At 56.4% G+C, this 12,066-nt stretch overlaps 1 protein-coding gene across 1 annotated transcript in view; it reads left to right on the top strand.

Moving 5' to 3' along the window:
- MYO5B (myosin VB) overlaps positions 1 to 12,066 on the top strand; it is a 268,136-nt gene that overhangs the window by 243,144 nt on the left and 12,926 nt on the right. Inside the window, exons 29-31 of the mRNA XM_053912673.1 lie at positions 655 to 755; positions 6,696 to 6,773; positions 9,691 to 9,889. Of these exons, the coding sequence (XP_053768648.1) occupies positions 655 to 755; positions 6,696 to 6,773; positions 9,691 to 9,889 (378 nt within the window). The remainder of the gene's footprint in view (positions 1 to 654; positions 756 to 6,695; positions 6,774 to 9,690; positions 9,890 to 12,066) is intronic.

Here is a 12,066-nt window from a genome sequence, read left to right as displayed (position 1 = left end):
TTCGATTATAGTTGGCGTTCAATTATAGTTGGCGTTCAATATTATTTTATTTTAGTTTCGGGTATATAGCAGAGTGGTCAGACATTTATGTAAGTTACGAAGTGTCCCCCCACCCTGATGTTTCCAGCACCCGCCTGGCACCGTACCTAGTCACTACGGTATTATTGTGCGTACAGCGTATTCCCTAAGCTGCACTGCACATCCCCGTGACTTTTTCTAACTTCCGATCTGTGCGCCTTAATGTCTTCACCCAGGCCCCCAACACTCCTCCTGGCGTGAGTCTGTTTGGCCTTATTCATTTTGTTCTTTAGAGTCCGCATGTAAGTGCGATCATGGTATTTGTCCCTCCCTGTCTGACGTAGTTCACTGAGCATAATACCCTCTAGGTTCATCCACGTTGTGGCAGATGGTAAGATTTCATTCTTTTTCTGGCCATGCAGTATTCCATTGTGTACATGCTTTTTTATCCAGTCATCTACTGATGGGCACTGGGGTTGTCTCCGTAGTTGGTTATTGTAAATAACGCTGCAGGGAACATAGGAGCGCACATACCTTTCTGAATCAGTGTTTTGAATTTCTTTGGAGATAGAAAGTCCACTCATGGCCATTGCTTGTATAACCAGAGTTATTCTTTGTTTGACTGGGGACCTCTAGGAGCCGAACATCAATGCCAGAACAAGTTGGCCTAACAGTGACAAGCATGTAGACCAGGAAGACGCTATCGAGGCCTATCACGGGGTCTGCCAGACAAACAGGTAAGCCCCACCTCGCAGTGACTGTCCCTGCAGGAGGCACCGGCACGGCATCCTGCCCAACTTGACCTGTGAAGGCCACTCTGCTGATGCTGACCACGTGCTCAGCATCAGGCCCGTACCTGTTTTAGGAGGTACGTGAGAAGGAGCAGATGTAGCGAGCCCCGCAACCTTAGGGAGCCTGCTGTTAACTTCGGCGGGACTCCAGAACCCCTGGAGCGCCCAGAACCCAGACCCTGTGGAAGCGCTCAGGAAGGGAGCTTCCTTTGGGGGTGGGGGGTGGCTGGGGGCCGAGGAAGGGAAAGAGTGGCTTTTCTCACGGAGACGGAAGTTGGCACCAGGTGGCCCACCTAAGCAGGAGGCGGGGCCCGCCCCAGCTCTTTGCTGCGATGCCATCTTCACTCAGCCTCGCTCGTGGGCGTTCCGCAGTGGTGGCCCATCGCCTGTCCCTCGAGAGAGGGAACCCAAGCTGGCACTACAGGGGCTGGGTGGGAGAAGGTGACCCTGCCACTGTCGGCTGCAGTGAGATTGCCCTGGATCTTAGTTAAGGGGCCCGCTCTGGTCTCTCCTCAAGCATGCGCTACCCAGGGTGTAGGCAAAGAGTGCCCGCTGAAGGGAGGCAGCGGGGCCCGGGATGTGGGACAGAGGGCCTGAGAATGTGCACTCAGGACTCCAGTCGCTTGCTGGTTAGTCACTACTTCAGAGCTGCTCAGTACCTCAGTTTCCTCATCCGGGAATGGGGGGCGGGCAGTCACAGCCGCTTAGACTTCACCTGGCGACTGAGAGGATCAGGTGAGAGTCTGCAGGGAGCACTCAGAAAGTGCTGCGCGTGTTCAGGATGCAAAATGGTAGCACTGTGGTCTCCACTGTCTCCGTCTCTGCCTCCTCCTGCTTCTGGGGGCACTGGGGGAAACGGAGCGGGCTTTTCCCTGGCAGCCTCTCTCTCAGCCTCCACTTCCCGAATGTGGAGCAATCACTAAGCATTTGTTTGGAATTGCTGAAAACAGCACACACCGTCAGTAGGTGGCACTGGGGGGGGCACGTGAAGTCTGCAGGAATGCCACAGAGTCACTCACTCCTTAGGGGTCTGATTTCCAGATCTTTTCATCTAGCCGCTTTCTGCACTTGGGGAAACCGAGGCCCAGAAGGGTTGAGCTGGCCTGAAACTGAGTTAAGGTGGCATCCAGGAGGCTACTTAAGGTGACTTCCAGGCTGGGCTGCCTCTGGCCCATTGTGTCCATAATCAGAAGGCCCCAGGAGGAGGCTAAATTTATTTCAGCCGAGATGAATGTAATTCTTTTTCCGTGAGGAGGGAGAGAAGAAAATGAAGGTGCAACTCACAGTGCTGAAACTAGTCAAGGGTTAGTCATTTTAAATTATCCTGGGTGGAGATAAGAAATGAGGCGAGAAAGAAAAAGGAGCACAGGTGATATTTAAAACTCCAGGGAAAGAAAGAAGCAGGCTTGCCTGGCGCTGACCCGCAAGTGTGCGTATCTCCCTGATCTTCAGAACTGGCACTGTTATCAGCTCCCTCTCTCTTCATCCACATGGCTGTCAGGGATCCCGTCCCACGCATAGGTTTTCTGGGGGCTGCTGCTTAATACCCTGGATTTGTCTTCCTTTGCAGCAATAATGTTGGTGATAACATAAAAATAGCTTTTCTGGTATCTTAAAATAGTTCTATTTCCAGCAAGCCCAGGGTACAATAGGGAACTAAATAGCCTGTGAATCAAGTTAAGAAGAGAAAGGAGCCACTGCCCCTGGAAGAACCGGTTCCCCACCCAGTGCCTGCCCGCCTGGAGGTGATGCTTGTGGGTTTGCCTCTCCTCCTACGTGCTGAGTCCCAGCAGGGAGGGAGGATGGCCAGGCAGGCCAGCAGGGCAGGAAGGACCCAGACTGTGATTCCTGGAGCCCACCAGCGCGGGTGTCTTGTTACAAAACAAGCTGCCCTGGCCACAAGGGGGCTTTGAACCCACAGGGTTACTTGTCCTCTCCTGCTCTCCTGTGATGGAGAGTGTTCTTGTTTAAATGGAAATGGTATTATGTGCGGGCGGTAGGGGTAGGGGTGGGAAGAGCTTGCACACACTGAGTTTTGCTTAGATTTCTAGAGGGATCTGAGATGCCCTCGTGCTCAAACACAGCCTCTCTAAAAACTCTGTGGTCCCCAGTTCAAAACTTTTTTCACTCGGTAACTTTCCTAGTTACAGAGTTCTGTTTTGATTTTTACTGTGTGTCTTTTCTGTTGTTTTCAAATTGGAGAGAAGCCAGCCTTGAGGGCCTGCTCTGGGAATGGCCACGGGACTGTGTATAGCACTTCTGGCTCCAAAAAGCTCCCTCATTTCCTGTCTTGGGAACTAAGAGAAACCAGTATCGTTGTCACCATTTTATATAGGGCAAAACCGTGGCAAGGGCTTGGCTTCGCCCCGGAGACTGATGGCTGCAGGCAGAGGTGGGAGTTTGGGGCGCATCATCTCAAGGTGCGCCTGAGATGTCTGAGCCTGCCTGTCAGGGAGGGTCTCGGAGAGGGACAGGAGGGTGAGTGAGCAGGGCAGAGGTCCCTGCTGCTCCGGGCTGGCCTCACCTCTAGGCATGCATTCAAGGTCACAGAACTGGGAAGGAGCAGGTGTGTGGCCAGGGCGCCTTCCATTGGCTCCTGGCCATTTCTGTCCTGGCCTTGCCAAGTCTCTACAGCTCCAAAGCGAAGTTAGGGTGCATTTCTTGAATCCCCAGACACCTCCTTCCAGGCCCTCTTCACCCCACAGGTCCCATGAAACAACAGGAGGCCCTCGGCACAAAGAGTGGCTTTGCTATTGCCACCTGGGCTTGGGCAGGAAAGCCTGGGGTGACCTCTCACCCCCTACTGGGCCTGCCCAGGACAGTGGAGACCTTGTTTGACCAGGAGGAGGCTTGTGTGGCTGCCTTAGGGCGGATGTGGAGTTACGGGCAGGTGCCTGGGTGCTGCAGGAGGTCTTGTTCAGAGTAGCAGCAGGTCCCCTCCTGCTTCCCCAGGTTCTCTTGGTCCTGAGCCGTCCTGCTTGTCCAAACGATTCACCTTCGCGCGGCCTGTTCCCAATGGCTCTCTCTTGTTCGTGGTGTTGGGGTGGCCGCTTGCCATTTCTCAGAGATCCCAGGAAATCTCCTGGGCAGTTGGGTAGAAAATGCAGGTGTGAACTAAAGAAATAAGAACGCATGGAGCATGAAGTGGTCATTTTAGAAATGGGAAGCTGACTGGCTCCCAGCTGATGGGAGCCCTGCCCGTTTCTGTCCACAGGGAGGCAAGTCCTTAAACCAGGCAGAGGGGTGGGCGCTGGGTCCTGAGTTTCAGTCTTCACAGAGGGAAGCCAGTGCTCTCCCAGGCCTTTTCTGGTGCCTGGCCCTTGCAATGAATGAGGTGGTGTAATAGGTTATATAATCAGAGGTCCAGAAGACACCTCTCAGGTAATTCAGCGGAGCACTTCCTCTTGAGACATGGAGACATGAAGAAAGCGTTTAGCGGAGGCCACCCCAGCAGCCTCCCCACTAGCTTGTTGGCGGTGGGGCCGGAAGCTGCTCTCCAGACGGTGGGCTTTCCAGCCAGTTTCGTGCTGCCTCCTGCACTCAGAGCCTGGGCCTGCTGATTTTTCATGTGTGTCTTCTGTGGCCTCTTAGGGAATGGGGCTCAGCCCAGGAGGTTCTCCGTGAATATTCGTTGATTGATTGACATCACATTTAACAAATGCCTGTGAGCTGCGTTGTTTGGTGTTTTCCTTCTCCGACCACCAGGTGGCGCACCCTCCCCAGCCTCTGCCCCCAGTGGTGTGTGAGGAGGAGGAGGAGGGAGAAGCCCCAGGCGGGACTGGGTTCTTTCATCTGGGAACAAAGGATGGCTGGAGTTGGTTCACTAGTTTTTAATTTACTCGTGTGCCTGACTTCCTGAGCACTGTGGGTGACTGGGCTGCATGGCTCCCTACTTTTATCCTTGTGCATAATACCTGGCAGGTCACGGAATTAAGAACTGTGTGTCCCCTTTCGGGGCTGGCAGTGTGGGGTGAATGCCAGCTTCCTCCCTGGGTAGCCTAGCAACACACGTGCACCTCCCTGGAGAGGGTTAGGACTGGAGCATCAGCCCTCAAGGGAACCACAGGGTTGCGGTGAGCCCAGCAGAGAGGCCAGCAGCCCCCAGGGTCTGGAGGCTGGAGTGAGGCAGGGAAAGAGCTTCAGACCAGGGTCAGGACACCGCCTGGGTTCTTGAGTCTGGGTGTCAGTGCCAGGCCGGCAGTAATCATCCTGCAGTCCCTCTCCACCCCGCGCCCCCTCCCTGCCCCGGAGTAGAAAACAAGAGGGTCAGAGTGCAGGCTGCCCTGTGCCAACAACTCGGTCAACTTCCGGCCCTTCCCCAAAAACCACTGCAGCCCAGCCTGGGCCACCCCTGTGGTTAGAGACCTAGCTACTCAAAGGCCCTACCTAGTCCAGTATACCTGTGACACCTGAGAAGGGAAGGTGCTCTGCTCTCAGTTCCTCCTAACTAACGTAGCCCAGGGGTCCCTTCTGGGCGTGCTGGGACAGCTGGACCCAGAGCGCAGCTGAGCAGGGGACGGAGAGCCAATGGTGCACCAGTGAAGGCCATGTCCCGGAGGCCTGGCCTGGGTGAGGGCCCGGGACACCTGTGGGACAGGCCTGCAGAGCGAGGAGCCCAGGACAGACCTGCTGGCAGTCATTCCCACCCCCATCCTGCCCTGCTGGAGAGAACAAACCGTGACAGCAGACCCAGGGAACAATGAGGAGCCCCCAGAAGTATGTTCACTGCCGCCCCCCCTTCAGTCAGACTGCAGAGCAGGACCCGGTGTTGATGTGAGCAGCCTGGGTGTGACCCGTAAGGGCTGGTACCCAGCTTTGTGAGGCCGAGCTGGGGGAGCTGCCATGGCAGCTACGCCCGTGGACCCCCCCACAGCCTGACGGAAACACTGCCATGGCCAGAATGCTCCTGGGGACAGCTGTCCCCCCGGGAGTTAGGCAGGGTTACTGACCCTCAGAGCAGGCAGTGGGCTTCAGCTCCTGAAAGCTGGGATCCAACCAGCAGGCCGTGTCCTGGGGGCGGAGGGGGCAGGATCCTGATGGGGTTTGTCTGTCACGCTCCACCCGGTCCCACTGGCCTGTCTTGTGCCCAGGGCTGTTCCCGGTGGCAGGTACATAAGTGGGGTGCATGTGACATGCACCTGGCCCCCCCAAGCTGCCCTGTTGGCATCGGGCCAACACTGGGTGGCTGGAGAGGGCAAAAGTTTACTCCATTTGCAAGTGGAGTAAACAGGACTCACACACCCCAGCCCCAAGATCGAGGGAGAAAGTTCTGTTCTCATCCTGCTCCGCACAGTTTTTACTAGCTGTTTCTTTTTGCAAGACTGCAGTGAGGGCTGGAGTTGAGATAGTATTTTTTTTCCCTTAGGTAGTGACAGAAAAGAGATACCCATTGGAAAGCAAAGTACAATGTGCATTCTCCCTCTTCCCCCTCCCTGAGCCAGCATCCCGGGTGCTGCCCTGCTGCTCTGCGCAGTGTCTGCAGGGCCCCTCCTACCTGCCCTGCTTGCATCTCCCTGGGGCTCCCCTTCGGCTCCCGAAGGACCACTCTGGTAAGAGGAAAGGAGGCTGAGTGAGGGCTTGGGGAGGCCCACCCAGCCCAAGCCCCTGCTGCTCTCAGACTTACCAAACCAGCGCCACCCTTTGCTTTGCCACATTTCCCGGTGCTGTGAGGATGAGCGAGTCCCACAGGAGAGTGCAGGGCAGTGACTGGAACCCAGGAGACGGATGAGCGGCGGCGTTTGCAGGCATCCACGTGCTGAGACAAGAGAGGAAGGAGGGGAGCCCTGAAATCGCCTCGCTTTCCTGGGTTCTCCGCCTGCCTGTCTCTCCCCTCTACACTGGACACCCTGTGTTTCTTTCTTTGTTGTTTTTGTCCTTTGTTTCTAGCAAGACTGAGGACTGGGGCTATTTGAATGAAGATGGAGAACTCGGTTTGGCCTACCAGGGCCTAAAGCAAGTTGCCAGGTCAAATGCGTGCCTTTCTTCCTGTGTCTGCTTTGTTCTGCCTGCTTGTGCCTGTGCTTGTTTCTCCGCCGGCCGGCACGGCTGTGAGGGCGCGGGGCACAACTCCTGGGTGTGCGTGAGGCAGCCCTCCCCTGCAGGTGAGGTCAGGAAGCTGCTTGTTTAGGCCGAGGTGACAGCACTCGATGGCCTGGTGGAACGAGCCTTAGAAATCACCTGGTCCAGCTCCCTGGCACATGTGAGGGAATGGGCATGGGGAGTTTCGTGACAGCGGGCACACAGCTATTTTTAGAGCCAGACTGAGAAGCAAATTTAATTCTGGGGCCTCTCGAGTCGGTGCTGCTTCTGTGCCACGTGCTGACCATCCTAGCTCTGCAGGGTCAGCTGAGCGCACAGGCCGGATTTGTGCCGTTGGCTGTGCTCCAAGTGCAGGGCACCTGGGCGCCTGCCCTGCACGCAGCAGGCCCGCTGCTCCCTGCCCGTGACTGCCTGGAGCTGATGCCGCGGACGAGCCCTGTGCGCCGAGCGCCACGAGTATTGAGCCTGCCCTCACCATGCATGGGCGAGGACGCTGGACCTTGCTGTGTACACAGAAGAGCCGGAGTTTGAACCTGGTTCCATTTGATACCAGAGTCTGAGCCTCTAACCCACTGGCTGTTAGCCGTGGGTGAGCAGTTTAGCAAGGGGGGTAAACACACACAGAAGTAACACAACGCAATGGTCACATTTATTGCCAGCATGTGGGTTTTGGGGCCATGGCATAGCTTTGTGCATCTGAGACCCCAACAATAGGTGGGGCAGTGGTCCTCAGGCCCATTTCCCAGAAAACTGAGGTTCAGTGAGGGGGGGGCAGAGCCAGAACGGGAGCCAGGTACCCTCGTGCACCTCCTTCGAAGGCCCGCCTGCTGAAGACGGGGCGGGGGTCCAGTGAGAGCTGTGAGAGCATCTCTTCTCGGGAAGAGGAAGTCCAGGTCAGCTGGTTCTTGAGATAGTGTGTCTTCTGGCTCTGGGTTCAGATGTGGCCACCTGTGAGCAAGGTGACGTCTGTCTCCATTCCCTCACTAGAAGAATGTGGATCAGAATAGACCTGCTTCACTGGGTCACTACAAAGTTGCAGGGTAAACACAGGTAAGGCACTGTGCACGAGGCTGGCATGTCGCAAGCACGGAATAAATATTAGCTGCTGTTTCTATTGTAATGCATATTATTCAATGGTTAGATTCCCATCCCATCAAGAAGTTTGTTTTATTGGAAGGTGGGACCCATAGGTGAAGCCGGTATCTCCCCATGGCTCTCTGTCAGCAGACTGGCTGTGGCCAGACACCTAAGCAACGGGATGCAGTAACAAAACCAAGCTCAGGCCTCTACCTCAGGAGACCCGCCTCCAGACCCAGCTCTGCCACTGGCTATGGCCTCCAGCTCTCTCGGCCTTCGTTTTCTCACCTGCAGCGTGAGGTGTCTGGCCGACACTTGGGCAGGGATTTTCTGACCTTGCACAGACCCCTGGCTAAGCCACCCACCCACAGTTTACTTGGAGAGTAAGAAAGACGTGAGCGTAAACTCAAAAACGAGGAACTGATCCTGGGGCCTCTGTAGTAAGTCACACGTAACTTACTAGGGAGTACTTGAGTGCACTGTAGCGGAGGTTGGATGTTTCCAAATACTGTTTGTCCTCTAAAGTGCTGATGTAGTTTCCAGATTCTGCTCCCAGACCCTCACACCGCTGCCTTCCTGTGGTGGTGCTGCCTGTGGGGAGTGGGGGACTCAGTCACCCCTCCACCTTGTCTTCATCTGCCTGCGTTACTTTGTTGAGAAGCCGCTGGGAGCCTGGTGTGGCGCTCGGTGCCTCTTTGGAGCCACCTGTGCAATGGAAAGAAAGCATGGCTGCTTCCATCTGGGAGTTGGCAGTGGAGACTCTCCCCTCCTTGCTTACTCCTCTCTTGTGGCAGCTATCACGTCCCAGAACAATAGCAGAACTGCAAACACATGGTACCTCTTCGCCTCCCTGGCTCCAGGAGCAGCCTGCTAGGCACTTCTGGTTCCCCGGTCTGTGCCCAGCTCTGTCACTGTCTTCAGCCGCATCCCAGGGAGAGACGGGGTGGAGTTTCCCCAGGTGGATTGGGTCAGGAAGCTTTGATGGTGCCTTCCACCCAGAGCCTCCTGCCTTTCTTTCGTGCGATGTTTGCTGGGTCAGGAACCCTGCCCAGGTGATTGAGCCCACGAAGACAGCACCATCATCATGTTAGCATGTGACTTCATGAGGGGGGTTGCTTAGGGACCTTCCTCAGGTTCTTGCCTTTGCCCAGGTAGCCAGCACCCCTGGTCTTGGGCCTTTCAGACTCAGTCTTCTGAGACTTCTCCCAGCCTTCTCTGGGTCTCTCTGCTTCTTGTCATGGTGGGGAGGGGGGGGTTGTTTATATAAAGCTGGAGATAAAGTGGGGGTAACAGTGGTGAGAATAAAAAGGGGCTAATAATTTGCCTTTCTAAAATCTGCAGAGATTCTACTATAGCGAGAACATGCAAATAATTACTTCAGTCTACCAGAGTTCTGTCTTGGGGTACTCATGGGCTCGGAGGCAAAGGTGAAGGCTTTTGCTTAGAAGCTGCTGTAAGAAACTTCTCTCTGCTGATGGAACAGACTATGCTCAAGAGTGAAGAACAAGGGAATGGGGGTCAAGAAAAAGGCTCAGGGCCAGGGCTGTGTGGTTGGCCCTGGCGTCCCACCTTCCGACAGGACAGGCTGGCCTGCTTGCTGGACGGGCCGCGCAGATCTGTGCCCCTTGGCACTGGTCCCAGTGGGTTCATGCAGTGGCTGCTGCTGCGTGCCTGGCTGCTCCCCTGCTGCATGTGCGTCTGGGGCCCCTCACTTGGGGCACTGGCCCCTGTGCCACGGTCAGCCACCCTCCTCTCCCTGGTGCAGGTTGCTGGAGGCCCAGCTGCAGGCCCAGAGCCGCACGCACGAGGAGGAGGCAGAGGCTCTCAGGGCCCAGGTGGAGGCCTTGAAGGAGGAGCTGGACAGGCAGCAGCAGACCTTCTCCCAGACGCTGCTGCTCTCTCCCGAGGCCCAGGTGGAGTTCGCCGTCCAGCAGGAGATGTCCCGGCTGACCAACGAGAACCTGGTGAGTAGCCATTGCCCAGCAGATCCCAGCCCCGGGGGGTCACATTGTGGAAGACGATGGGACCAGGGGTGGCCTTTAGCCAGACGGACAAAGTCCATGTCCTTGGCCCAGGAGCAGGGACAGAGAATCTAGACACCTGCCAGCCAGCAAGGGTATGTGGAGACACATCGCAGACTCTGGCCGGGCACGGTGGGCGCACCGGGTGCGCCTTGTCCCTGCTGCCCTGGTGTGGGCTGGGCCCGGAGGATCGAGGCAGCCTCAGTCCCGGGTCTGGGGCCTCGGTGCCCTCCATGGTGTCTGTCTGTCTCCAGGTGCTCCCCGCCATCCAGTGGTCCGCCCGGAGCTGCGCTGCATGCCCGCTGACTCCCAGCAGCAGGGAGGCCTTTAGGACTCAGTCCCGGAAATGACACAGGGTCGCTTCTGCCCTTTTCTACCGATCAAAACAAACCCTACAGCTAGGCCAAATACAGTGTGTGTTGGGGTGAGAGGTGGACTCCTTTAGCTAGGAGTTGTCACAGGAGGGATTGTTGGTGGCCCTCCTTGCTGACGGTCACCAGAGAAATGGAAGGCAGTCTGTCCTCAGCTTATAGATGAGGAGGGGAAACAAGACATGTAAAAAAGAAGAGAAAGATCATGTTTTTGAAAACATGATTCTACATGGGACTTAACAGGTGTTGCAGAACTAGACAGACGCATAGAGGATGCTGGAGCTGAGGCAGGAGGCGTGGAGGGATGTCACCCACGGCAACGGGCAGGGAGGATGAGGAGGTGCAGGCACACAGGCACGGCGCAGGAGTGGGGGGTAGGGTGGGGCGGCACAGGAGCCGAGTGCACCTGTGGGGGAGCCGCAGGGATTGCCCTCAGTGGGGATGGACCCCAGGCCCCTGAATAGGACTCGTATACAAGTGATCTGCCTGTGCCCCTTCCCCTGTCCATCTCTCTCTCCATCTGCATGTCACTGTCCGTCGTACGCAGGTGTGTAGGAAGGTGGTTCTGTGGAAAGGAGCGTACACATTACATCATCAGACTGGCTTCTGCCAGGTTAAAGAGGTGGTGTGGGGAGGCCTTTGCTGGCGCATGCTTCTGGAGGGGCCATTGGCCAAGTGGCCTGGCCAGCGACCCCCTTGCAAGGAGGGCTGTGCTCCATGGAGGAACCATGCGAGGTCATGGGACAGCTTAGGAGTCAGCACTGGGGGCCTCTCTAGGCCCGGCTGTGAGTCCCGGGGCCTGAACAGGAGGGGCCTGGGATGTGGGTAGGTGAGGATGAACATGAGGAGGGGAGCTTCGGCTTGCAGCCTGATGGGAGACTTGTAGAGTAGAGCACAGTCCACACTGTTTGCCCAGGCGAGGCTGGGCCCGTAAGCAGAGACACTGGGGCAGGGTTCTGTCCCCCAGCTGAGCAAGCATCAGCACTTCCTGTGGGCCACCGGTGAAGCACTGCCACCCACAGGGAGGATGCAGCCTGTGTGCGGGGTGCTGGGCGCCTGGGGGGTCCAGGTTACAGGGATTCGGGCAAACAGCTTTCAGCTGAGGGATCACCTGGCGCTTACAGGGCTGTGTGGGAGGGAGGGTACGGCAGTCTCCTGGTAGCAACTTGAAGAGCTCAGAGATGTCCCCGGCTTGCCCACCTGTTTCCCAGATTCCTCGTGAGTCGAACTCATTCTGTTCTTTCACAAGCCATCCGTAGTTTAGCCTCCAGGCCTTTGGGCCTCAGTAGCTCCCCAAGTCCAACACCCAGTGCGGCCAGCACTGTTGCCTTTCATTTGTCTTAAATTTGCTGAGCACAAGCTTTGTTACATTTCTCTTTTTATGAAGATAAACGATTGAAGTCCTCAACAATGTCTGTAGCTGGGTTTGTGGTCGCCACGCCGCAGCACTGAGGTTGAGAATTTGGCAGACTTACACCTGTAGGCCAGTCTTCAAAATTTGTCACCAGATGTTTGAGGCCCTGGAGTGGCATGTTTGCTTCTGCCTTCGGCGGCACTCCTCTTCAGAGACTAACAGTGATGGGGTTCCCTGCCTCCTGCCCGAGGACCATGCCCAGCTCGAGTAGGGGCGACATTAACCCTGTTCCAGGTCTCAGTGGGCTGATTGCTTCTGGTGACCGTGGTTGCTAGGGATGGGCAGCCACAGAAGGGCATGGGCCAGGGGCCCGTTTTGCTTCCAGGCTGCAGGTC

The sequence above is a fragment of the Desmodus rotundus genome, chromosome 10, assembly GCF_022682495.2.
Source record: "Desmodus rotundus isolate HL8 chromosome 10, HLdesRot8A.1, whole genome shotgun sequence".
NCBI lineage: Eukaryota > Metazoa > Chordata > Mammalia > Chiroptera > Phyllostomidae > Desmodus > Desmodus rotundus.
This window is presented reverse-complemented; position numbering and strand designations above follow the sequence as displayed.